The sequence below is a fragment of the Oenanthe melanoleuca genome, chromosome 1A (assembly GCF_029582105.1).
Source record: "Oenanthe melanoleuca isolate GR-GAL-2019-014 chromosome 1A, OMel1.0, whole genome shotgun sequence".
Lineage (NCBI taxonomy): Eukaryota > Metazoa > Chordata > Aves > Passeriformes > Muscicapidae > Oenanthe > Oenanthe melanoleuca.
The window spans coordinates 33441419-33465836 of record NC_079334.1 but is presented as its reverse complement, the minus strand read 5'-3'; the positions used below and the strand labels follow the sequence as shown (position 1 = coordinate 33465836).

The 24418-nt window shown below is 39.1% G+C and overlaps 1 protein-coding gene across 3 annotated transcripts in view; it reads left to right on the top strand.

Annotated features, from left to right (window-relative positions):
- Positions 1–24418, top strand: part of SYT1 (synaptotagmin 1) — a 328925-nt gene that overhangs the window by 231668 nt on the left and 72839 nt on the right. For 2 of the 3 annotated variants that reach the window (XM_056516346.1, XM_056516345.1), the window contains 2 exons: positions 10512–10696; positions 22937–23059. In XM_056516346.1, coding sequence (XP_056372321.1) covers positions 10512–10696; positions 22937–23059 — 308 coding nt within the window. The remainder of the gene's footprint in view (positions 1–10511; positions 10697–22936; positions 23060–24418) is intronic. The other variant, XM_056516347.1, reaches the window with a different exon arrangement.

Here is a 24418-nt window from a genome sequence, read left to right as displayed (position 1 = left end):
CCTTTACATTTTTACATCAGACCTGATTTCACAAGGAGAGGCTGTAAATTTCATTGAGAATTTCAGCACATTTTTTAATGAGGTGGGAAATTGAAATCTGAACTGGCAACAAAGCTGAGGAACAGCAGACCTGTTTCAATGGGCAGGTTCATTGATTTGGTATGAATGAGGAGGAATTCTGTTTATTCTGTGGTATCCCATAATTCAGTGCTTCATCTGAGTGTATGGATTCTGGTTACAGTATTGCTGTCTGGATAATAAAATTGCAATTAGGAATCAGGAAAGAGAAAAGATTGTTTCTAAAGCTTCAAGTAATAAGCAGCCCCTGAGGTCAGGGCAGAGGGCAGGAGGTGCTCCAGGCACTGGAGCAGAGATTTCCCATGGTGCAGCTCATATTGAGGCAGGATTTCCCTGCAGCCCCTGGAGGTCCACAGGAATCCCTGCAGATCCCCCTGCAGCCCATGGAGGTCCACAGGAATCCCTGCAGATCCACCTGCAGCCCCTGGAGGAGGTGAAGGCCTGGAGGTTGTGACCCATGGGAAGCCCAGGCTTCAGCAGGGTCCTGGCCCCATGGGGAACAGAGCCCTCACTGAGCAGGTTTGTTGGCAGGACTGGTGACCCCATGGAGGACCCACACCAGAGCAGAGTGTTCCTGAAGGATTGCACCCTGAGAGAGGGACCATGCTGGAGCAGCTTGTGAGCAACTGCAGCCTGTGGGAAGGATCACATTGGAGAAGGTTGTGGAGGAGTGTCTCCCATGGCAGGGACCCCACACTGAAGCATGAGAAAAGTGTGAGGAGGCCTCCCCTCCAGGAGTGGGAAGGAGGGTTAGAGGGTGATAGACTGACTGCAAACCCCATTCTCTGCCCCCCTACATCACTGAGGAGGAGGAGGAGAATGTCAGGAGAAATGTTGATCCCAGGAGGAAGGGATGGGTGGAGGGAAGGTGTTTTAATACTCAGTTTTATTTCTCATACCTTACTTGATTGGGAATAAATTAAGCTAATTTCCCCAAGCTGAGTCTGTTTTACAATGATAATGGGTGAGTGATCTTCCATGTCCTTATCTTGACCCAGGACTTTCAGTGGTATTTACTTTCTCTGCTTTGGCAGGCACCTAGAATCTCTCCAGGTTAATGCCCCACAGTGGAGAGCATGACAAATGAAACTCAAGTCTCTTCGTGCTACAGATCTATAATGATAAAATTAAGTTTCAAGGTCCCAAAGGCTTCCACAAGGCTGGAACATTTTCAGAGCAAGGCATGTCATTACATTCTCTGTGGCACAGTGACTACCCTACAGATGGTGTTTCACACCAGGGTAGGAAGTGCCACTTTCCTGTCCTTCTCAGCAGCATCACTCTTTTGTATGAAACATCCATGCAGAAATTCTGGAAATGATCCTCTGCTTTGCTGCCTGGGAAGAAGCAGAGAGAACCAGGTGCCCTAGGGGCTGAGCAAGGCTCCTGGCACTGCAGAAGCTGAGGTGCCAGTGGGATGTGTTGGAAGCATTACAACCTTAAGGGGCCTGGTGCTGGGATGCAGCTCTGATGCGTGCGTGGTTCTGCTGTCGTACATGGCACACGATGCTGATGATTTGGTGTGCTGAAGGAGTTTGTTCTGGCTGTGAGTTTGTGTTGCCTCTGTGCTACCAGGGCCCCAGCAGTGTCATGCACCTCAGGGTGGCACTGGGGGTGCTTCTGGTGGTGTCCAAGGTTGCCACTGCACCCCAGGCCCTTGCTTGCACCATGTGCATGATATCCCCCAGCCCTTAGCTCCCTAACTTGTGGGTGGGTGCCTAGGACATGGGGTGGGTGCCTGCAGCTGACATGAAGTTTGCTTCTCCAGTGCTCTCACACTGTTTTCTGTGTTCTAACCAAAGTTATTTTATTTTGTACTGTGAAGTTCAGATACCTACCTCCTTTATGAGACACTTTGTGTCTTATTTACTGGTTGAAATTGCTATATATGAGCCTTTTCTATTTGAGAACTTTTAAGTTAATATTAAATACCAGAAAGAAATAAAACTGGTTCTTACTTTCACTGGGAAATTGATGTACTACTCCAGTATATGCTATCTTTTAATAGTAGCTGTTGTCCTTTAAATCCTAAGTCATTGTGTTATAGCATCCTGTATTGATTGCATATGTTAACAGAACATTGGCAGGCACACAGAGTTCCTCCAAGTTCATCGTGTCAGAATTCACAAATATGCTCCTCTTTTAAAGGACTTTACCCTTTCATAGTATTTTATTTAAAAGGTATGCAAATTAGCTTTTTCTTCCTAGGCAGTGGAGTTCATACTTAATGTGGGAATTTATAATATTCATATGGAGTATGCATGACTAATTCTAGAATTCAAGAAATATTATTCCACTTACAAACATTGAAATATATGGCTGACTTCTATGTTCTAAGGGCAAACCTTGAAAATGTGATACAATCTATCTAAATGTTCAAAAACTGAAAAGGAGCATAAAACCAGTGTTCATTGCATACAATGGAAGCAAAGATGTATAGGCAAAAAAGAATAAATATGAAAATCAAACATACATAAGCATAATTCATTTTTCCCATTAGTCTCATTATTTTTGAGGCTTATTGTCTTGATATTTGAGTCCTGGGATTTATATGACTGGAGTATTTTGTCCCTTTGAAACTACCAGTTCAAAGTCAGATTATTTACTTTTTTTTTTCCTACAGTCTATCAATTGAGTTTAGAGGTGCAATATATTGTGGATATCACAAGAAGAGTGAAGAGTGTTTTTAATGCCTTGAAAGGCTACCTAGAACAAAGGTTAGACAGTGTTAAAGGAATAAAGTAGGTATTTATTAAAAAGATCTTTAACGGACCCACCTTGGTCAATACAAGAGCCCAGCCCAAGATGGATTCCCAAGTCACGAGTTTTCACACTTTTATAAGTTTTGGTCCATTTACATATTGCGGTTAATTGTCCAATTACAACTTCAGGTTATAAAGTCCCATCCTCCCAGATTGCTTAATTTGCTGTTTATACAGTTTGGGCCTGAAGCTGCAATGGTGTCCTTGATTCTCAGCCTGGCAAAAGATTGCTTTGTCCAACTAATCTGTGAAGAGAACTAGCTAACACTTCATATGAAGTTCAGAGTTATATACTAATATATACTAATGCAGTACAGAATCTGGAAAATTTGAAAGCTAAACTTAAGGCATCATTTTAACCACAAAATAGAATTGTTCACATGATGGAAAGCAGTCATCTCAGATGTCTGAGATGTTTGTCAGAATTGAATATTAGCCTGATGGATTATTTTGTCTCTCAACAGTTTTTGAAAAGTATTCAGCAAACCTCTCTGGCTTCCAAGTATGGTTGCAGGATCCAGCCTTCTTTATCTTTCCCAGCTGCTCAGGGTGCCCCAGCATGGTCTCTGGCAATTTCCTAGATCCTGAACTCATTTTTAATTTTAAAAGTTTTATGGCAACAGATATATGAAGTGATAAGAGTAATCATTCTAAAAATATTATCTCACAGAATCACAGGATAAACTGGGTTGGAAAAGACCTTTGAGATCATCAAGTCCAAGCTGTGACCCAACATCACTTTATCAGCTAAACCATGGCACTGACTGCCTCATCAAGTCTTTTTTAAACACCTCCAGGGATGGTGACTCAACCACTTCCCTGTGCAGCCCATTCCAATACTGAAGCACTCTTTCTGTGAATAATTTTTTTCCAATATCTAGCCTAAACTTCTCCTGGTGCAGCTTGAGGCTGTGTCTTCTTATCTTGTCACTGGTTACCTGGGAGAAGAGACCAACCCTCGCCTGGCTACCATACTGGATTAGCAAACATCTTTCACTGAAGTCATTCCTTTCCCTACACTGTTTCTGTATGAGGTGACCTAGAGGTTTTGCTGGAAAGGGGGGCTGTTTTAGTTGTCACACTGGCCAGCACTTCAGTCATTCCCAAGGGACATGCTGTGCAGCAGGAAGCTGGGCTGCTGGTTCCTCCTCAGCATAGTCTGTGCCAGGTGCAGTGCATCAGCTTTCATAGAGGGCAATGGAAGAAGTTGCTGTATTTGCTGGAGGAAGTGGGAAGCAGGAGCAGGTGGGAGGGCTGAGAGCTTTGAAAGGGTAAGAGCAGAGCTGGCATCCCTGCAGAGGCATGGCACTGCTGGGAAGGGCAGCCAGATGCCAGAGACCACAGGACAGACCTTGCTGAGGAGCCATGCAGCCACCAAAGAGTGGAGCTGAAAATAGCCCAAAAGAGCAGTCCTGACTGACAGTGACAGAGTCAGCAGAGCACTGGGCTGTGCTAACCCTCTTCTCTTATTCTGTCTCATTTTGATTGGGCGTGGAGGGGAAATGGAGGTTCACAGAGGAGCTGTTTGCATTGTAATATTTATACATATGAATATTTATACAGATGAAATCTGACATTTAAGGTTGAAGGCCTTTGCAGTCTCTCTGAGGTACTTCCTTCAAGTAGGAGACAGCAGCTTTCCTTCTTCTCTCTGGCTGCTTCACCACCCTGTTTCATCTGGACTGTCCCATCTTGCTTTCTCCCCCATGTGTCTCCAGAGACAAGGGCAGAGGAGATGATGAGACTGGGGAGTGAGGAACTGGAGGAGAGAGGGAGCAAAACACGTTAAAGAGAGAGGGAGGAACACAGACAAATAGTTGTGCTCTGCAGGAAGAAGACAGCGTTGGGTAATTGTGTTTTACTTTGACAGAACATATCACATGCTGTAAAAGCTGACTTAATACCAGCATTAATAAACATAAATGACCTGCAAATTACAATAGTAGGTATGGGTTTGCCCTCAGGTAAAAACTTAGTTCTTTCATGCATTTTGACTTCGATTTTGAGTATACAGTAGGCACACCATGTTCTCAAATAGCCTAAACACCCTGGCTAAATTTGTGGCTGTATCAGGGATTACTGTTAAATTCAGTGTGGGTTTATTTGCAAAGAATGGAATGTTCTTTCATAAAAATTTTGCATAATTTTACATGATAATGTCTAAAAAGCTGTAGGCAGGAGTATATTCACTCAGTGAACTCATCTGATCAGTGCAATTCCGTGGACTGTTACTTTCTGTGGGGAACTTTCACTGTCAGAACATACCTCTTCTAGCAGAATTAAGGCTTCAGTAACTTCCATAAACTATTCACAGAGAGTCTTAATGCAACTGCACATGCTAAAAAAATAAAGGGAGAAATACGAGCATGAGTGCATTCATTAAGTTATTTAGTAATGGTTCTTTCTATTGGTCTGTAAAATTGACCAAAATGGTTCGTCAAAGGTAGTGTCATGAACTTCAACTAGAAAAAAAAAAAGTTGCTGTAAATGTAAGAAAGCAAAAGGAGTATTTTGTCAACAGGCTGTTAAAACAAGAGGTCACACATAAGAGTGGAAATGTAGCTGTATAAGCCTGAATGCTAGTATTTAAATCATCAGTATATGGAAGCATCTATTTTCAGTTTTTGTTTGTCATGAGTAATTTTACCACATATCAGCATTTTCTTTTCTTGGAGTTGATCACCTTTGTATTCCTTCGGCCATGGTATCTTTTACCTGGGTCCTTGCTTTCAGGACATTTCCTATAAGTAACTTCTTATGAATATCAAATTGATTTCCAGAACATGGTCCCTGGGGAATTTCTATACAGAAAGTCTAAATATGGCTATATATATGGAATTTGCTTCCTGATTAGAAGCTGCAAGTGCAAAAAGCTAAGATAAAACTGCAGTTTAATAAACTAAAACTGCTGGTGTGCCTATCTTCAGGCTGCCAGAGCTTTAAATTACAGCAGTGTGCTTCACATAGAGCTATTTGGCAGTTGCAGCTTCCTGTTAAGCATCATGCCCCCTCTGAAACATAGATTATTAGTATTTATCAATTCCAACATGCTATGGGCCTCTTTTGCAAGTAATGTGGAATCTGATAGTCCTTTGCTGTCGGTTTACATGGGGCTGCTAAATTGCTTAATTGGAAATTTTTGGTGAACAGTATTTTTGCTGTGGGGGTCTCCACTTTTTAATTCAGCTCTTCTCTTCAGTTCTTCATTGACCTTCCCTCTATTTGTGTTCTAAGTTAGTAAAGTTTCCTCTGACATTGCACTCAGAAAGGAAACAATATCATTAGGATTAAGGATTTTATTCTCTTTCCCAGGCTGCAGCTCTTTGATGCTGTTACATGTTTTGTGACTTCCCCCTTAAAGTCTTTCCTCTGCAGCCAGATGTCCTCCAAGGCATTTGATAATTTTAGATCATCTAACGGAAATGTCAGTTTTAGACCCAAGGCCCTCCAAGTATTTTGTGTAAAGCCAAGTAAGGATGTCTTTATATAAGGGGCAAAAATTGTAGCTCCTAAATTGAATACATCCTTCCCTTTGAATCTAGCATGCTCAAAGGACCAAGATTTAATGATGGGTTGGGACAAAGGCTGTACCTAGTGCAGCTCAGTAGAAGCAAGGCAGTGAAATGAAGCAGTCAGTCCTGAGGACTCAAGGTTTGTAGGAGCAGTGCTTTGGACTGGGTTTGCTCTCATGGGCAAATTGCCTTTTGCAGTTGGAGCATCACTGGGTGACCTCTGGGAACATATATTCCCACTCTGTCCATTGTGCACTCACAGATGACACTGCAGAACACGAGTACAAGCATGATCTATGAGTGTGGTCTGGAGATAAACCTTGTAAACAGACTACTTAAATCCAAACTAAAATGATAATCTAAGAGCATCACATCTGCTTTGTTTGTGAAATGTATCAAGTGAATCAAATTACCCACAGTATGCACACGGCTCTGGCTGGCATTAGTGGAAGGAAGCAAGGGAAAGGGACAAAAGAGCTCACATTTAGCTGCATCCATGTCTGACTGTTGTTCAGAACAAGTGAAATATGCAAAATTGGTGCCCAAAATGTCTTGATTCAACATATTTCTAGAGCTTTCACTTTTCAGTGCCCTGCTATTGCCCAGGGTAAGCCATGTGTTTCTTTTTCTCTACACTCTCCTTTTACAAATAGGCTTCATTCCTGCATTTCTGACTAAAGTCCTGGAGCATACTCTGGATTGGATCAGTAACACTAATTCAAGACCTTATTTACTAACTGCTACTCAGCAAATCCCCTCTTATAGATTTGTCTTTAAGAGCTTTGTAGAATCACCAGATCACGTAGACATTCATGACAGCTTCTTCAAAATAAGTATTCTGCATTTTCCCAGAGGAGTAGAACAAAGAAAATAGCACCGAAACACCAGAAAGTTTACATGCATATTAATTATCCTTAAACCAATCACTTTTGCTTGGTCAGGTAGGGAGGTATTGCTTGTTTCAAAGCACCCCCTTGTGCAGGCAGTCGGTAAGACAAGTTGTACAAGAAGCTTCTGGCTCCCTTACACCTTGATCCCTGGGTCAAGATCTGCATTTTCCAAGTCTCCCACCCTGCTTCATCTGCCACAGAGGTCTTTTGTTCAATAGTTTATGTCCAGAAACCTCCTGAGATTTCAAACTGGTATAATATAGGTGTAGGTAGTCTTCAAACTGTAGTTTCTCACTGTTGCCCACTGGTAAAATAAAATTATTTGAAAATCTGGTATAAGCATGGGTAAAGTCCAGCTGAAATGAGTCATTATGGATCTTCAAAATGAGCCACTGCAAAAACAGAAATTTTTTATAAGATTTTGTTGATGTTTATAGATACTAGGCACTGGTGGTAAACACCAGCCTGGAAAATAAAAGGCTGCAGATTTGAGTCTTCCAGAGTGGCTAGTGACTTCAGTCTGCCCACCTGGAGATGACTTCATAGAAAAGTAGCTTTTGAAACCTCATCTTTTTCTGAATTTAAGGCTCCTCTGGCAGCATCATAAGTTGGGGAGCACGTGTGGAAAAACTCTAAAAGGCTTTAGTAATTCTGGAAAATTTTGTCAATATTACGTGAAGTTATTAAGATTTTAAAATATTTGTATCATGCTTTTGAAAGGAAGCAAACATCTCTTCAAAGTCAATGATCACTGTATATTTCACTTGTTTTAAATCTATTATTTACATCCATTGACTGGGCAAGTTCTGTTAACAACAATGTTCAAATGAGCCATTTTCTTGACAGAGATAGTCCACTTCTATTGGGAAAAATAATCCATTTCTTTTCATTTTTTCAAGCTTGAATTTTGCAGTGGTTTTGTAAATGTTCAGATTTTGCACCGCCCCAATTTTTTTACTTTAGTGTTTAATAAAAAAAAAAAAAAAAGGAAGCCTATTTTCTCTGAAGAGATAAATAAGGAATTCTGCATAACTCTTGGTGTCTCAGATATTAATTCAATGATCATTTAATTGCATCACAAGAGCTATTGGTTGAAATTAAATTACAAACAGATGAGAGCAGACAACACGTTGTAAAAAAGAAGCTGAGGTATGTGCAAGTGTTTCAGATGTTCCCCAAGGTACCCTACATTGTTCAAGCTCCAGAGAACCAAGGCAGCGGTGCCAGAATGCCACTTTCAGCACAAAGGCACCTGAATTCACTATCTACACAAGCTTTTTCATCTGCAGGGTGCATATGTACTTATCCTATTATTGCCAACATTCCCTGTCTCCTCAACCCATTGATTCTCACAGTTTACCTGTACTCAATGTGTTCCTCTCCTCTTACCTCACAGAGTGGCATCCTGCTGGCAAAAACACATCCCATGTTCTTGCTGCTCCCCATATTCAAGTTTCAGGCACTGCTGACAAATCAGTGAAACAAGAAGCTGATAAATTTGGGCACATCATTCATTTCATTTTGGCATAACTCCTGTGGATTATCTTAGATACAGTGTTATGTAAATGCTGTTTCAGGTGCTGAGTGTCTAACAGACTAAGTACACATGTGAAGTTTAGAATTTGAGTAGAGCACGTAGTCCTTGTCAAAGATGATGGATTCACATTTCTGAGTGCTGGGTGAAAAAAAAATGTAGACGAGTCAGTTGTGCTACAAAATGGTACTACATCAGATTTGAAGACAAAATTAAATACTAATGCATGAAATACAGATTTTAAGTTGTGCTAAGTGCAGATCTAATGCAATTTTAACTGCAGAATTGCTGCTGCTGACTTCATAAAATACATCCCATAAACAGCTGTTAATCTGTTCAGCATTTGTCTCCTACCACTCATTTGTTTTGTAATCAGTTCTCATTTGTTCTACATATGGTACAGCTTTCCTTTTATAGCAGCTGCATTTAATGAACAATTGGAGGCACAAAAATATTACAGAAATTATTATTTAACTCTTCTCCTGCCTTTTTATCTGTTATTAGGGTTGTTTGAGTAAAAGTTAGAAAATAAGTTTATTAAATATAAAGTAAGGAAGGTGTAGATGCTCTGTCAGCTTCCTGAACTGGTAATTTGTAGTGGAAGTTCCAGTGACTATGCTTTGCACTCCTCTTAGCTCCTTTAGGCAATTAATTTTCTCATTTTATACTGTCCATTCCCTTTTGTGATTCACTGACGTCAACATGTCAAATTTGATTCACTTTTTGGCTTTGCTTTGTAGCTCTGTGTCATATTAGAGACCTTTAGGTAATGCACTTAGTATCTTGCAGACCGAGTGCATTTCAAGATTTTTAGAAAACACCAGTTTATAAAATTTAAAATTTTGTCAGGTGTTCTGCTTAAATGTGGGAATTAGTGGTTATTAAAGCTGATTTGTGTGAAGATAATTGCCTTCTGGAGTACTTGTGTTTAAGTGTCATCTTAATTTTTTTTCCAAAAATTCTGATCTTTAACAAGAACATTTTATGCTAGTAAGTGCTCTCTCTTATTTATTCATGCTTCAGCCATGTCCTGTATCCTGAACTTAATGAAAAAATATAACACAATCTTTTGTTTATACGAGAGTATAGGTGAGAATATAGCTGTGTGCTGAAACTTTGCTGGAGTTAAGGGCATGATGCCAAATAGGGCAAGTGCCTGTGGATTGGACAGCCCTTTGTCCTTGGTCAGTCTTCACTGGTGACCTTGACCTGCAGCTATAGCGAGGAATCTGCAAATCTGTCAAGTGCAGCAGTGGGCAGAGGAAAAGGGCTGTTCATTAGAACTGACTGCTTGGATCAGATGCTATTCCAGAAAAGGGAAATTTCCAGTCAGTTCCACCCGATTCAGCCACAATGCCAGGTGGGTTGGAGAGATGATAAAGAAAGAAATGAGTAATTGCTTAAATGTGCCGAGCATTTTACAAATTGCACGGTGTAAATATTTTAGAGATACAGTTTTCAGATGGCTGATGAATCAAAATAGCTGCAAGTAAGTTTGATATGTGTCACCAGCCTTGTATATAGATAGATGTGTTAAATTGGCATTGCATGGGCAAATGCTCAGTTGGGACAAATATATAAATGATAATAGGATATTTCAGAAGGGATGTCAGGTATTTCTGCAAGGCATTTTCATTGAAAAAGGCTTAGCTGTGGGAGAAATGTGCTTGTTTCTAAATTTAACCCTACTAACAGTTTACCACCTTCTTTTTGTGTGTGTCTTTTTCTCTTCCAGTGCCACCTTGGGCCTTAATAGCCATAGCCATAGTTGCAGTCCTATTAATCCTCACCTGCTGCTTTTGTCTCTGTAAGAAATGCTTGTTCAAAAAGAAGAACAAGAAGAAGGGAAAGGAGAAGGGAGGGAAGAATGCTATTAACATGAAAGATGTTAAAGATTTAGGGAAAAGCATGAAAGACCAGGTAAAGTACCTCTCTGTTTCTTGAACTTGTAGGTTGCATTTGAAGGTTTCTGTTTGATGTGTCTAGAAAAAGCTGTGCTTGTTGTCTCAGTAGTGGCTCTGAATAAAGAATGGATTGATTGACAGCATCTTCTCAGTGGTATCAAAAGGGATGAACCTGGGTGTGACATCACTGGTGAAGAAGCCAGCCAATTTCCCTGCTCTGCTACAGAAACATGAGCAGGCATATAATGTACTCATCCTTAAGGGACAGGTTTATCAAGGGTATCCTGCTTGCTTCAAAAATGGAGCAGCTATGTGCAATTTTCACCATACTTTTTTTAAGACCCAGTACAGTGTTTGTATATCCTTCTAACAGTATTTCTGAGATTACATGATAAAGAAAAGTAGTTGAGAACTCTAAATTTCTTTTTACACAGCTGAGAAGGAAACAATAGTATAGAGGCAAAAATGAGGGTTAGAAACAAGGGGAAATAATGACAAAGGAAAACCACAGGGACATTGAACACAGTGATGTTTGGAGAATTCATTTTGTGCTAGAGAGGAGAAGATTAAAGATAATTGGTCATAATTGGAACTGTAGGTCAACTGAGTAACTTGGAGAAGAAGATTAGTATAATGCCCTTTGAGAGCAGCATCATTTTCATGAGGGCAGAAAAGCTTGTCCTTCAAATCTGCTTGGTGGAAGAGAAGCAGAGGTTGCAGGGCTTAATGCTAAGGGCCACAAACTTTACTAATACCTTTCTGAGAGGAAACAAAGCTTTTTATTCACAGGATTTTAGTGTTGTCCTTCCTGGAGCAAACTGTTGGGAATAAGCAGGAGAATGAGGAAATAAGTAAGTATCTATTTGTCCTGAAAGCTCACAGGTTGCAAAAGCTAAGAAGATAAGGGGATTTTTTCAGAAAGGAACAACTGAAGAAATTTAGAGAATTGCTTTGCAAACCCTTATAAGTAGGAAAAAATAACTCTAAAGGTATTGCATAGTCAAGTCTGTGTTCCCAAGACTGCTGGGAAAGTTGGGCTGGAGGAGTACATGAGCAATTTCCCAGTCAAAAATAGAGGATAAAAGCACATTCAGGAATAAGGAGATGATTCCACAAGTTGGGATCTAGCATAGAAGAAAGCTGAGCTCAAGGCAGGTCGATCAGAAATACAAGTCAAAGCTGGCAACCTGAGGACTAGGGCCAACTGGTCAGGGACAAGATCCAAGAAAAGAATCTTAAAGCCAGCCAGTCTTAAGATTCCTGGAACAGGTTAGCATGCTTTTCCAGACTTGCAGGGTGTAGTAAGGGAAGAGCAAAATCAGGAGAGTGGATGAGGAAGCCTTGCAAGTCTGATGACCAGCTGCAATAGATGACATGAGAGGAGTCAGAACAGAGCTCAGATAAGGGAAGGAAAACAATGGGTAAGTGTAGAGCTATCCAAGCTGTTTCCAGTTTCAGTTTCAGAGACAGGAGGACAAAGAGCAAATACTGGAGACCCTTACATCCACATTGCAAGTGGAGTACTTTAGATACTTACTTCACTGGTGTGCAGTTTCAACCTTGGCTCTTCCTGGAGATACAATGCTTTGTGTGCCACACTAGTGTACTGGAGTGTGTGACACCAACACAAGATAAATTCACACCTGAATAAAACATTCTCTGTGCACAAAATTACTAATGTAGAAAGATTAGTGAGACTGAGCTCAGAAAACATCAGAGCAGAAATTTTGCCTTCTCCCTTGAAGAAGATACTATTCTGCTGGTTTTTTTTCCCTGTGATGAATGTGAAACTAACTCCTTCTCTTAAAGCACTTTGATTTAGCATTCATCCCTGTATTTGATTTATAGACTTTGTTCTGAGGTATTAATATTAAGAAATTGTGGGATATTTCCTCTTCAATATATGGAAAATCAGATCATCAATTGTTGGCTTATCCTAGGCTACTGTTAGCTAGCTCCTCCCATTGAACCCAGAATAATTTGGAAGAACTGCTTTGATTATGCTGATGGAAAAATTTCTTGAGAACTTTGTTATGTCCTGCTAACAAACCTAATACTTTGTCATAGGATAAATAATGTGCAATTTGTTGATTGATATTTATGTGGAATTTGTTTCATATCGTGTAAGGCCTTTGTTGTACTTACAATGTATTATTAAGTGTTTTTAATTATATTCATTAGGACCTGGATAAATGACCATGGATTCTTGAAAAATAAGTATTTGAAATGCAGAATTACATTTTATTAATATTAAATTCCATTTATATCTTTTTAATAGGAAAATTTGATAAAAAGTTGAATCCTGCATCTTTTGTCTACAAAGAGAGCTCAGACTTTGAAATGTTGTACAGATAGATATTTTAAGATGATTTCATTCAAAATACTTGGTGTAGTTATTTAAACCTACATTTGCCTGAATATTCTGGGGTTTAACTAGGACGTTTTGTTTTGCAGAGTTAAACCTAAGGAGGGTAGATTCACAGTTGATGTAAATGTCAGACCTTTAATAAGTAGATCACCATCTCTCCAGCCACTTCTCCTCACTGTCTAGGATTTCAAACCTAGGCTAAAATGTTCTTAAATTAGCACCTTAAATTCATTTCCACTAGTCTGACAGTGTACAGATTTGAAGTCCTTGGCATTCAGTAACTTTTGCCCACTTGATTCCTAATGCAACATTTTGGCTGTCAGTTTTTTTCTGTATGACATGTTTTTTATTCTAACCGTTAATCTTGACCTACCAGCACAGGTTTTAATAGACCTAGCTGAACTCAAGGCAATGCTAAATGTAGAATATTTCAGTTAACAGAATTTAAGCACTTTAGTGGCATAAAACAGAAAGGGGAATAATAAGAGTACCTTTTAGCTCTTCAAAGAAGCAAATTGTTAAAAAACTAATTGAAGAGAAAGATGTTAATCTAATGCCATTATAAAGGGCAACATACAGTACTAATGTTGTCAAAAACTGAAAAAACCTGCTTCAGTCATTGTTAGGCCTGAGCCTGCAAGTGCTAATTACTTCTGCCTTCAACTAAGAGAGCATAATAGCAGTTGCTAGTCACGTGGCATCTTGTAGTGTCCTTGTTCCCTAGGCACATGAAGTTGAAGCAGTGCCATTTGGTAAATTGAAAGCAATAGCTCCAGGAAATACAATTTTTATCTTAGTATGGATTTTTTTTTGTGGCAGGGAATTTCTGAACTACTTTTGTTCATGCCCATCCATGCCAGTTCATTATAGAGCCATGTAACTTGGCATAGTTGAAGATCCTTTTGACAAAGAGACACAGTTAGCTCAAAAGTCACATATGATAGTGAGATGTTAAAGAAACGGGAATAAATTTTTGGTCTCTTATTTGTGCTTAAAATCCACTTCCTGGAACACAACTTCAAAAGAGAAACTGTATTTATATGAAGATTTTTAAAAAATGTAGCTGAGGTAGAATGAGAGATGAGTTGAAAAAATGTTAGGTTTTCAATCTTGAGACCCATTTCCATTGCAGGCAAGGTTACTTCTTCAAGTTGAGTATACAGCTCTACCAAGGGCCACCGGGAGGATTAGATTCCTTCTAGACAAGGCAAAATTGTTAACAAATGTACACCTGTAAAAAAGGTCATTTCTCCATGTTTTTTACTAATGTTTGTGTGTGGATGTTTTAATTTTTATTTCTTCCTCCTCTGTCCTCCTTGTCAATGTTGTGTCTCATGACTGTTCTGGATTGTCACTTGCGGTAGGTTTATTTTGCTATTTGGACGCACCTAGACTTAAGCTCTCATGCATAGTCTCCTGACAGCTCTGTCTCCTTAGCAGAGATGGACATGTAGAAGCTTTGATACACACATCAAGAGGCTGAACTAAATTGATTGGATATTTTTGGTTGGATATATACTTGGGGGGAGGCTGGAGGAGGGTGGAAAAAAAGAGGTTGTTATTCTTTCTATAGTTAAAATATTAAATCAAACTGTACCAGAAAGTACAAGTTTAAAATTGATCAGTACATTAAAATAACTTGCTAATTATATTTTCTTTTTGTATAAATGTCACCATATCAAAAGTAGACAGAAGCAATGTGTATTTTTAATGTCTTAGTTTCTAAGTGTTGCTAAGATAACTGCTACCTCATGAAACTTGCTGTCAGCTCTCACTTCATCTCAGTACAGTGCTCAGGCATTAAACTCTTAGTGTTCCAAAGCTCTTGAAGTGGTCTTAGTACAGATTGCTGTTGGTGCAACCTAGTGACAGCTGGCTGTCGTGTTTTCGTGAAATCTTCCCATCATGGTTTTCATCTTCATAACTTTCAATCTCTACTAATGCCCCTGGTGGCTCCCACTCCTTTTTTTTCTTTGAAGGGGCAAAAAAGGCCCTGAAGGCTCTTTCAGAAATGGTGTAATAGCTTCAGATTTATTATGTCTGGATTTAATGCATTGGTACAGCAAAATTCTTGATTAAGCTCAGCCTGTGGGCAAAGCAAAATAATAGGTATAATCATTTCAGTCATGACCAGCAGCACTGAGAACTTACTGAAATTTAGCCTTATTACTTGGAGAATAATTGTTGTGGTCTGAACATTTTATTAGGTCACAAAGCATTTGTAGAAAAGGAGATTTAATAGTTCAGCCCTTTCTCATTGCATCAGGCTAAAGCCCTGTAACTAGCAAAGAATTTTTGGCTTAGAATGTGTGTGCTAGGTGAAACAGGAGATTTGGTATTAGGTTTATGTTCTGTAGCCTGGAGTTTGAGTAGCATATTCCTGGCTCTGCTACTGACTTGCTGTGTCCTTCAGTCAGCCACCTGACTTCTCTATATGTTTGTTTTTCCTTTTACGTTGGAGTTATGTCCTAACTTAATCAGAATATTCTGATTAATGTTGCTGTCTGAATAGCAGGTGTTATAAAGTGACATGCCAGTGAGAGTTACAATTGCACCCAGCTGAACTTCAGTATACAGTGGTTTTTTTAGACCGATTCACCTTATGATTCTGGATGTTGATCATCCAACACCCTTGCCCTCATGTAGACAAAACACTGAAGGAAAAAGCTTTTTAATGTTAGATGCTCTGAAATATTTCAAAGTAGAGTGCACTGACCTGGCAGCATGAAGACAATAGCCCAGATGATGTCAGGATAATGCACACTGACATCTAGAGAGCCTGAATTTCATTTGAAGCAACTCAAGCCTTTTTTGCCAGAAAAACATCCAGGAGGAACTTTCTGAGGGACAGGAGCTCTGTTGCTGTCAGTGGTCTTTTCTTCTGCAATATTTGGTTACATGCTTGTTTTCCCAGTTGAATGCCTAGAGAATAGTGAGTGTGTTTATTCCACAGTGCTACCTCTCTTGGTATCAGCATGCCACTTCCCATTTGTTGCCACCTTCTGCCCATGGTGGTGGTAATGTTTGCTGTGGGTTATCCACGATTCAATGAGACATCCCAGTTCACACTCAGAAAGATGATGTGCTGCAGAGCCACTGGGTGAAGAGGGTTAGTCACAAACAATGGGGACGAGTCTTCTTAGAAAACAAGCCAAATTAGTTTACTGTGGCAGCCCCAAGGGATTGACTGAGTCCTGTTTTTGCATTAATTCATTCTCAGCCTTGACCAGTTGTCCTGCTTTTTCACCTACCTCAAAGACAACTGTGCAGTGTGCAGAAAACTTTGTGAAAAATGTGAATAACATTTATGAAGATGAAATGTTATAGATGAGTGTTCATGTTCTGCAAATAGGTTTTCTGTAAAACTCTTTTGAAATTTAGGTTTATATTAGACTTCAGAAGTCTGAGAATATGGCAGCAGTAGCTGTGAGACACAAGACTGGGCTTATTTGCATTCCTGTCTCTTCTTCTCAGTCACTCCCAAGAAAACATGGGAGCTTGCTTTGCATGCTTGCTGAATTTGTTTTCCTCCTTTGTTAAACTATTTTTTTATGTAATTAATTTGTAACTTCTATTGTAAGCTACTGTACTGTTAGAGTGATACAAAGATGCAGATCCTACTCATTCTTTTACATATCTTGTTTTCTGTATTGAAGGTCTTACCACTGGAAGCTTCCATCCACAAGAATGTTTTGTGCATTTTCTTGATTAACAGACCAAATTTTGAGTTCTTTATTCAAGACCAGAGTCTGCAAGTTCCTGATGGAGTGACATTTAGGAAGTATGCGATTAGTACTTAATTTAAGTGACTTGAATCAGACTCTCAAGACATTTACCTATATCCACAGACTGTATGGAGAGCTAAACTCCTACGCTGTATCTGAAATTAGTGGGTATGCATAATCTACAAGAACAGCAGTGCATATTAATGAGGTATACATTTTTTAAAAAATAATAACGAAATGTTTGGGAATATTTAATTGTTTACTTTTTAAGCAAGGGTATTTACTCTGTACAAATTGATAAATAATAAATATGAATAGCAAACAGCCATCAAACAAGAGAATATCAGGCACTTCATAAAGTCCAATTTAGAAGATGGTCAGAGGATTATCTTATCTCTTTTTAAGGAGCTAAGTCTGTGCCAACTTTTTTTCCATAGATCAAACTGGCACTCAGTAAATCATGTCTGGCTATATTTAGGTTAATTTTCACTATCAAATACACATAGCCCCAATTATATAGTATGACAGATTTTTCAAATAGACATAAATGCAGTACTCTGAGTGGTCCTCCCAGGTCAAGGAGCCAGCTCTGTCCCAAAGCATGCTTCCATCTGGCCCACTGCCATTCATCTGGAGAGGATGAAGAGCGATTGATGGAGCAGCATGCAGTGGCCAGGCAGCCTGAAGCTGCCTCCCACTCGCAGCCTGCTGCTCCGTGCAGGCAGGCACTGCCTGCCATATGGCAGTGGGGGCAGAGCACAGCAGTGTGCTTGCAGGAGTGCTCTGCTTTTAGTTCACACACATGGGCCCTGCTTCCAAAGCACAGCCCTGACCCACAGGATGAACCTCCAGAACAGGTTCACAGGTCAGCCTTCTTTCTTCAGTCTATAAACACTGGCTATAGGTGTTTATAAAACATCAAAAACAGGTTTGTTTGTGAGCTTAACAGCTCCAACTTAAAAGAATGTATTCATATTTTAAACTGAACACCTGCAGCATCTTCTGTATTTTTCTGTTGCACCAGATTAAGATGATATTTTAGTACCCAAACAATTCAGCAAGCTCTTAAGCTGAGTAGGATGACCTCATGTCCCAGAGCTCCTAAAGAAAGAAAACCTTTTGGATAACCCAACCAAGACCATTTAAAAGCTGGATAACAAGCAAGGAAGTAATCAAGCTAGTCAAGGCATCGCATGCTGAACCCAGCAGGGTTTTTCTCATTGTGTGCATCAGTGTGGCCCACTGCTGGTATGTGAGGCCAACATTCTTACAGCAGTAATGGCAAAGTAGATTTCACAATGACCAAAGCCTGGCGCAGCCACTGGAAACCCAGGCACAACATGCTCTTTAAATTAATTCATGGAGAGAAAGCAGATGCTGAGTGAATGAGACGTTGCCTTTCCTTCTGGGGGACTCTGATAGAGAACATGTTACAATTGCAGGCTTCTCTGCTTTGTGATAGGGAACCAGACAGAAATTTCTAAAGGCTTTTGTTTTCCCTTAGGATATAAATTGGCCTAATGAGAATTATAGTGTTCTTGAATGGGAAAGATATTGATAAGAAGTGCACCACCATTAGTGGAAAAGCAGTCATTTCTAGCTGTGGAGGAAAAATTGCCTTTCCAATAAATTCATTGTTGGACATGGCACAGAATATTCTTGTTACAAAATCTTACTGGTTTGTTGGGGTTTTTTTCAACTCACCAGGCATTGCAGAGGATGGTGGGCATCGTTCAAACATTAAAACAATATTTACTTCACCATTCCAAAAGAAATTATGGAGGGGAGGTGGAGATGGAAATCAGGAGAGCATTATGCACCATACAGCAAACAAATTTACAGGCTCCAGTCAGTGTTTTGTTTTGCTTCTCAATGTCTCTCCTTCTTGCTTAATGGTAACTTCTTTCCTTAAAAGTGAGGCTGTAGGCTGCTCCATGAGCAGAAGGAACCCTAAAACCTCTGTTAACAAAAGCCTGTCTGTATATACAAAAGTGAAAGACAACTTTGCATTTTAAATGGTTTGCAACATAAACTAGCCATTTACAAGACATGACTCAGTCATGATTGTGGCCTCTGCCTCTCAGTACAGAGGCAAGCAAGTCCATTTGCTCCCCCAGCAGCTTTGTGACAGGAGTCTCCTACCACTTTACTTTCCTGAAGCTTCTGCACATGTGGAATCTGGAGGCAGCCAGCAGAGCAACTGCCACTGCAGACCCTCTCATTTTCTGTACACAGTTTAGGGAGGGATTAAAGTTGTTTTAAGCCCCAGAATCTCTTTTGTGGCTTGTGGTTGATAGTAGTGGGGCAGATCTAGTGACAAGGTGTAGGGGTTTTGGTAGAAGTGAGCTGAAAGCAGGGGATGTTTGCAGTGTCAGGACACAGTGTCACTGGAGAGAGGCTTTTGTCAGCTAGGGGAATGAGAGGGAGAAAAAACCCCAGGAAGTGTAAAATCCCACTACAGGGTGTGGAGTTTCAAAAGAATTGAAAATTAAGCATTTTCTTCAACAACTCAGAAGAAAAGAGGAGGCTGCAAAACCACTCTTAATAACATTATGGAAGTGAAAATGCAACCAGCAGATTGAGCAGTGAATCTCAAATTGCTGTAATTTAGCCCTTTTTGTTGTAAGAACTACTGCAGAGTAGTGGTTCTGATTTCTGTAGACACAGATGTATCACCTTGAGATGTTTGTACTGGATTAACACTTTCTTGGTACATTCCTACACCTGCTTACATATAAGCCTATTTATCAGATACTTATACACATTTGAGAGGACGTAGATGTTTCACTGTTATGTGGTTCTCTCCATGTAATGCAGAAATGAAGAAACTGCTTGAGTAAAATTCATGGTCATCTCAAATTAGAAAAGATAAATCTAGTTTCCAGCACAATGAAATTATGCATTTTGGTGTTGTGTATTTCACAGAAAAAGCATTTAAAATGTCTTGAAGCTAAAGAAAATGTTAGAGAAGATAAGGCTTACATTTCTCTGCATCTAAATCTAGTCTTTCTGGGTATGGTTTATCAGTTGAAAAGGCTTGATGAAGAAGCTTCCTTATAATTAAAAATACTTTATTGTTTATAAAACAAATAAAATATAAGTGCTTATTTTAATTGATTGTAGCAATGCAACAGTAAGATTCAATACAGTGTGATGCAGTATACTATAAATTGAGGGATGTAGTAGTATTCCATTAAATATTGATCTTTCAGAGAATCTCAATACAAAATTAAAATCCCTGTGGGGTGTTTCAAGTACTTTGAAGCAAACCAATTCTTCTTCCTCTTTGGAGCTCGGCAGCTTAATCAAGCATGAGAAACCTTGGTGCTTCTTTTGATTCAGCTTCTTCCTGAAGCATTAGCCTCTAGTTTGAAAGCAAATTCCTCTCTTAACAGTAAAAACTATTATTTACAGACTGCTGTAGAGATAATAATTTTTCTTTTTTTTCCTCCCCTCAGTGCCACAAACTTGTCCATATCCAAACACTGTTTCTTTCATAGTATTGTTTCTTAGAGGTTCAGTGTTTCTGAGTCAAGGTCAACAAGAATCATGTGGCTCCTCAGCTGATGTCAGTAATGTACAATATCGTCCATCTCTCATGGAAATAGCTTTCACCTTTCCAATAGGCTTCTCATAACCTGTGGAGATGAGTTTCTTAACCATACAGTGTTTTCTGCCTGCACTTGAAAACTCCCTTGCAAGAGAGATGTTAACTTCCCATTAGATTTCCTGTGATCACGCTAAGAGCTTTTTTTCACATTGAACTACCCCAGTTCTGTCATCTGGGCTGAGCAGCCTTGCAGAAGAGAATGTAGTTTTCCCAGAGAAAGTATGGATATACTATTGCCTTGATGGACTGTTCATAAATTCCTCTTACTTGGAAATTAGCATATAAGGTTCTTTTTGCATTCTCACTTTTCTCCGTGGGGCATGGCCATAGGATATTACCTCTCAAAGAAAATCCAGGTCAAAAGTAGATGGAAAAGCAGAAAATCCAGTACTTGTCCCAGAAACAAGAATATACTGGAGCTGTTATCACATTTTTATCATGGAGTCCTCTTTTAGGACCATAGTGGGATGATTCAGAGCAGTGGATCTTGGAGTTAACATCCCACTCTGACTTACTATTTCCTGTTGTCTCCAGGATCAAATAAACCTGGTTGCTTCAGCTGGATTGAGTCACATCTGTTTTTTTTTATGATCACAATACCTTAAGCTTATTTTTATTACCAAAAGCAAGGGTGTTCGGCATAATCACATCACTCCATATCCTGGAAATCCCATGTATGGTCTGCCAGGGAGCCTATCAGTTTTCAATTGTCACACTTCTTGTTGTACTAACAAAAATGTTGTGCTACAGTCAGGGAACTTACTAAGAGCTCAGTGATAAAATATGTCAAACCAAATTTCATTTCGAGCAGTTCGGCCCATCCAAATATAAATGGTTTACTTTAAAAAATACTACTCTTCCAGTGTCACAGGTGATTCTATCCATCACTGATCTTTCCCACCAATTTCATGCAGGCACAGTGAAATTTATGTTTCTAGTGGAGAGTCCATCATTCACTAATAATGAGATATTTACATGAGACCCAGGTCCTCAGCTCACAAAAATCAAAGCTTTTGGATTGGTTTCATTTGAGCTATGCAACAGAATTTCTAGCTAATTTCAAAAGTGTAGAAATAATTGCTGAGTATCATACAGTTTCGAGTCTGACCTTTTGAATTTAGATCTGGCTTCTGGAGAAGAACATTTTCTACTTCAGAGATAAATCTTCCTTCTTTCCAAACCCACACAACTGTTGTGTGGCCCTCACTGTGTTCAAGGCTGAGTGAGAATGTTAATGCTTTCATGTTTCTTCTTTCCCTAACTGCTATCAGCTGTGTATATAGCTACTTTCTAGCCTTGCTTCCTTTTCAGAGAGCTCCAGCAGCAACCTATTGTTAAGAAATGCTGTAGGTTTCCTACAACACAAAAAACTGCAATTGCAGAAAAATTACATTGCAACAAAGACTACATCTTATTCTTGCACTTTGTCTGTGCAAGAAGCAGCTTCTTACAGAAAGAGCTTTCATTCAAATAGGGCTCTTACAGACAAGTATACTTTTTACTGTAACATGCAAATACCAATTCTGAGTGAATGCTCAGTACTGATTCTTTATTTTCACGCTCTCAACTTCTACATTTTCCACAATTTTTTACTATTTGCCTCATCACTTTTGTCTATTTTTCACTTTTACTCCAGGAAAGAATCTGCTGTAATAAGATCTGCATAGTTAATTATGGTTCGTATGGTTTAATAATTGTTTGAATTACCTTTTACACAACAAAAATACTTCTTTCTGGTACAGGAAAAAAAATTATATCATTTAGTATTTTAATTTTTTTAAAATCTATGTTATCTACTGTGTCCTTTAAAAAATAGGTTTTGTGCAATAGACAAAGCTTGCTAGCAGTTCTGTATTTCTTTCTTATTGTGTTTCTTTCTAAGCAAACTAAAATCAACTTGCAATCAATTTGGTTCAGCCAAGCTTTATTGCAAGAATGAATAAAAAGGAAATTGGTCTCGGGAGGGAGGGAAAAGGAGGAACATGCATTTGCTAATGGCATGGTGGAAACTTTGCTTCCATATTCATTCTAAAAAACATGAAAAATGTTTGGCATATGATTGTAGAAAGAGCTCATCCACAGCACATGTTCTTTATCACAGTAGTCCTACAGAAATGTGTTGCCAAATGCAAACAATGCACAGCATGTACAACCAGGTTTGACATTGCCAAGATTCTTAAGTTGAATGAATGCGTGACTTGGCTTATTTAATAGCATGTTTGCCTCCTTGTGCCTCTTTAAGAGCCAGTCTGAGCCCAGAAGAACTATTTTTTCACATCGAGATGATATTTTGTTTCTACTTTCAGGTTTTATAACAATCCTTGCTTGTTATAGTCCAAGGAGCTTTCTTCCTACTTCCATTGCTTGCTTGCTGATTTATAACATCTTACTGAGCAACTCAGAACGTAGAGATATATATGAAAACTGCATATTTGAATTTCTGCTGTTATGCTTGCTTTTAATGGCTCTAAAATAGATTTGAGGATCGTGCCTATTTTAAACTGCTGTTTAACAGTTTGCCTCATTTATGAATATTACATTTCTTCTTTCTAGGCTCTTAAGGATGATGATGCTGAGACTGGGCTGACTGATGGGGAAGAGAAGGAAGAGGCCAAAGAAGTTGAGAAGCTAGGGAAAATACAATACTCTTTGGATTATGACTTCCAGAACAATCAGGTTTGAAACAACCAACCTGTAACATTTTGTTTCTGTGTGTGCAAGTGGAGAATGAAGTAATACATTTAGTTAAAGTAGATATTCCTGAAATCCTTACTACTTGCATGGAGCAAAGGGAGAAAAGAAAACAGAAAATTCATTATCGAAGTACTACTAAATTGGTACTGAATGCACTTGGAGTTTATATTACACCTTTAATCAAAAACTGAAGATCAAGTTTTATGTAGTGATTATTAATAACTTAAATTAAAGCATCACCAACCAATGTCAATCCACGTAAATTTCGGGGTTTGCTTGCAGTCATTAAAATGTAGCTTCAGCCTTCAAGTATTTAAAAATTAAGCAAACACAAATGGGAGTAAAATAGAGGTACATAAAGGTAAGGTGATTCACTGGGGATTTTAGAAGGTTGGTAAGATTGCTTTCTTTCACTTCATCAAGGGTGCACTTTGCTGTAATAACTAGCTGCATAGGTTGTGTTGCTCACCATGAAAGTGTATTTCGTAAAATTCTAGTCTGGAATAAAATTTCAAATAAAAAGATCTGTACCCAATAAAAACCAGGAAGTTTGGACAAGAATTTAAGGACTCATATTCCTTCAGTACTCTGCTCTGAAACTGGTAAGACTAAACTTTGGCATACTTACCAAGTTTTCAGAATTAATAGACACTATAATGTGTTGACCTCGAACTGACCAACTTAACAGATCTTGCCATATGCTGAGCTAGCTCATATTTATTCCCCTCCATGGTCTCTTTGCCAGGGATCAGTTTTGGCAATTAAACCAATTCACAGCCCTGCATTGAAATTCTCTGGGCCTAATTTTGGCCCAAAGCACACCAACTCATCTCAATTCTTCACTTCTACTGTGTATCTTGCAGTAAACTTGAAAACACATATCCTGTGTGGGGCTTTTTGACAATTTTTTTGACAATTTCAGTCATGATCACATAATTCTTTCCTGTTTACTGAAAGTAAATACCAGTTAATTCCTATTTAGTGCCTGAACTGCCTTCCACATGTGATAAATTCCACATTAATATTCTTTATTTATGCTGCTCATAGAGTGTGGTGCTCTTACTTGTTGCAAAGGCAAAGACAATAAGAGAAATTAAGAAAAAATTCTCTATTAGAAGGAAGGTATTTATAAACAGCTGTGACCTGGCATAATAAACAGTATTTGCCTGTATTTTCAACCATCTTCTGACTACAGGTGCTTGCTTAACAATGCAAGAGCTAAAAAGAATTCTGAAGCCTTTCAAGGAGCTGTTGTTAAAGGAGCTTTTCCTCACCTCCCAGAGCAAATTGCCTGGCCATGTGATGAGTCACACTGATCCCCCTTGAAATCAGTATGAAATC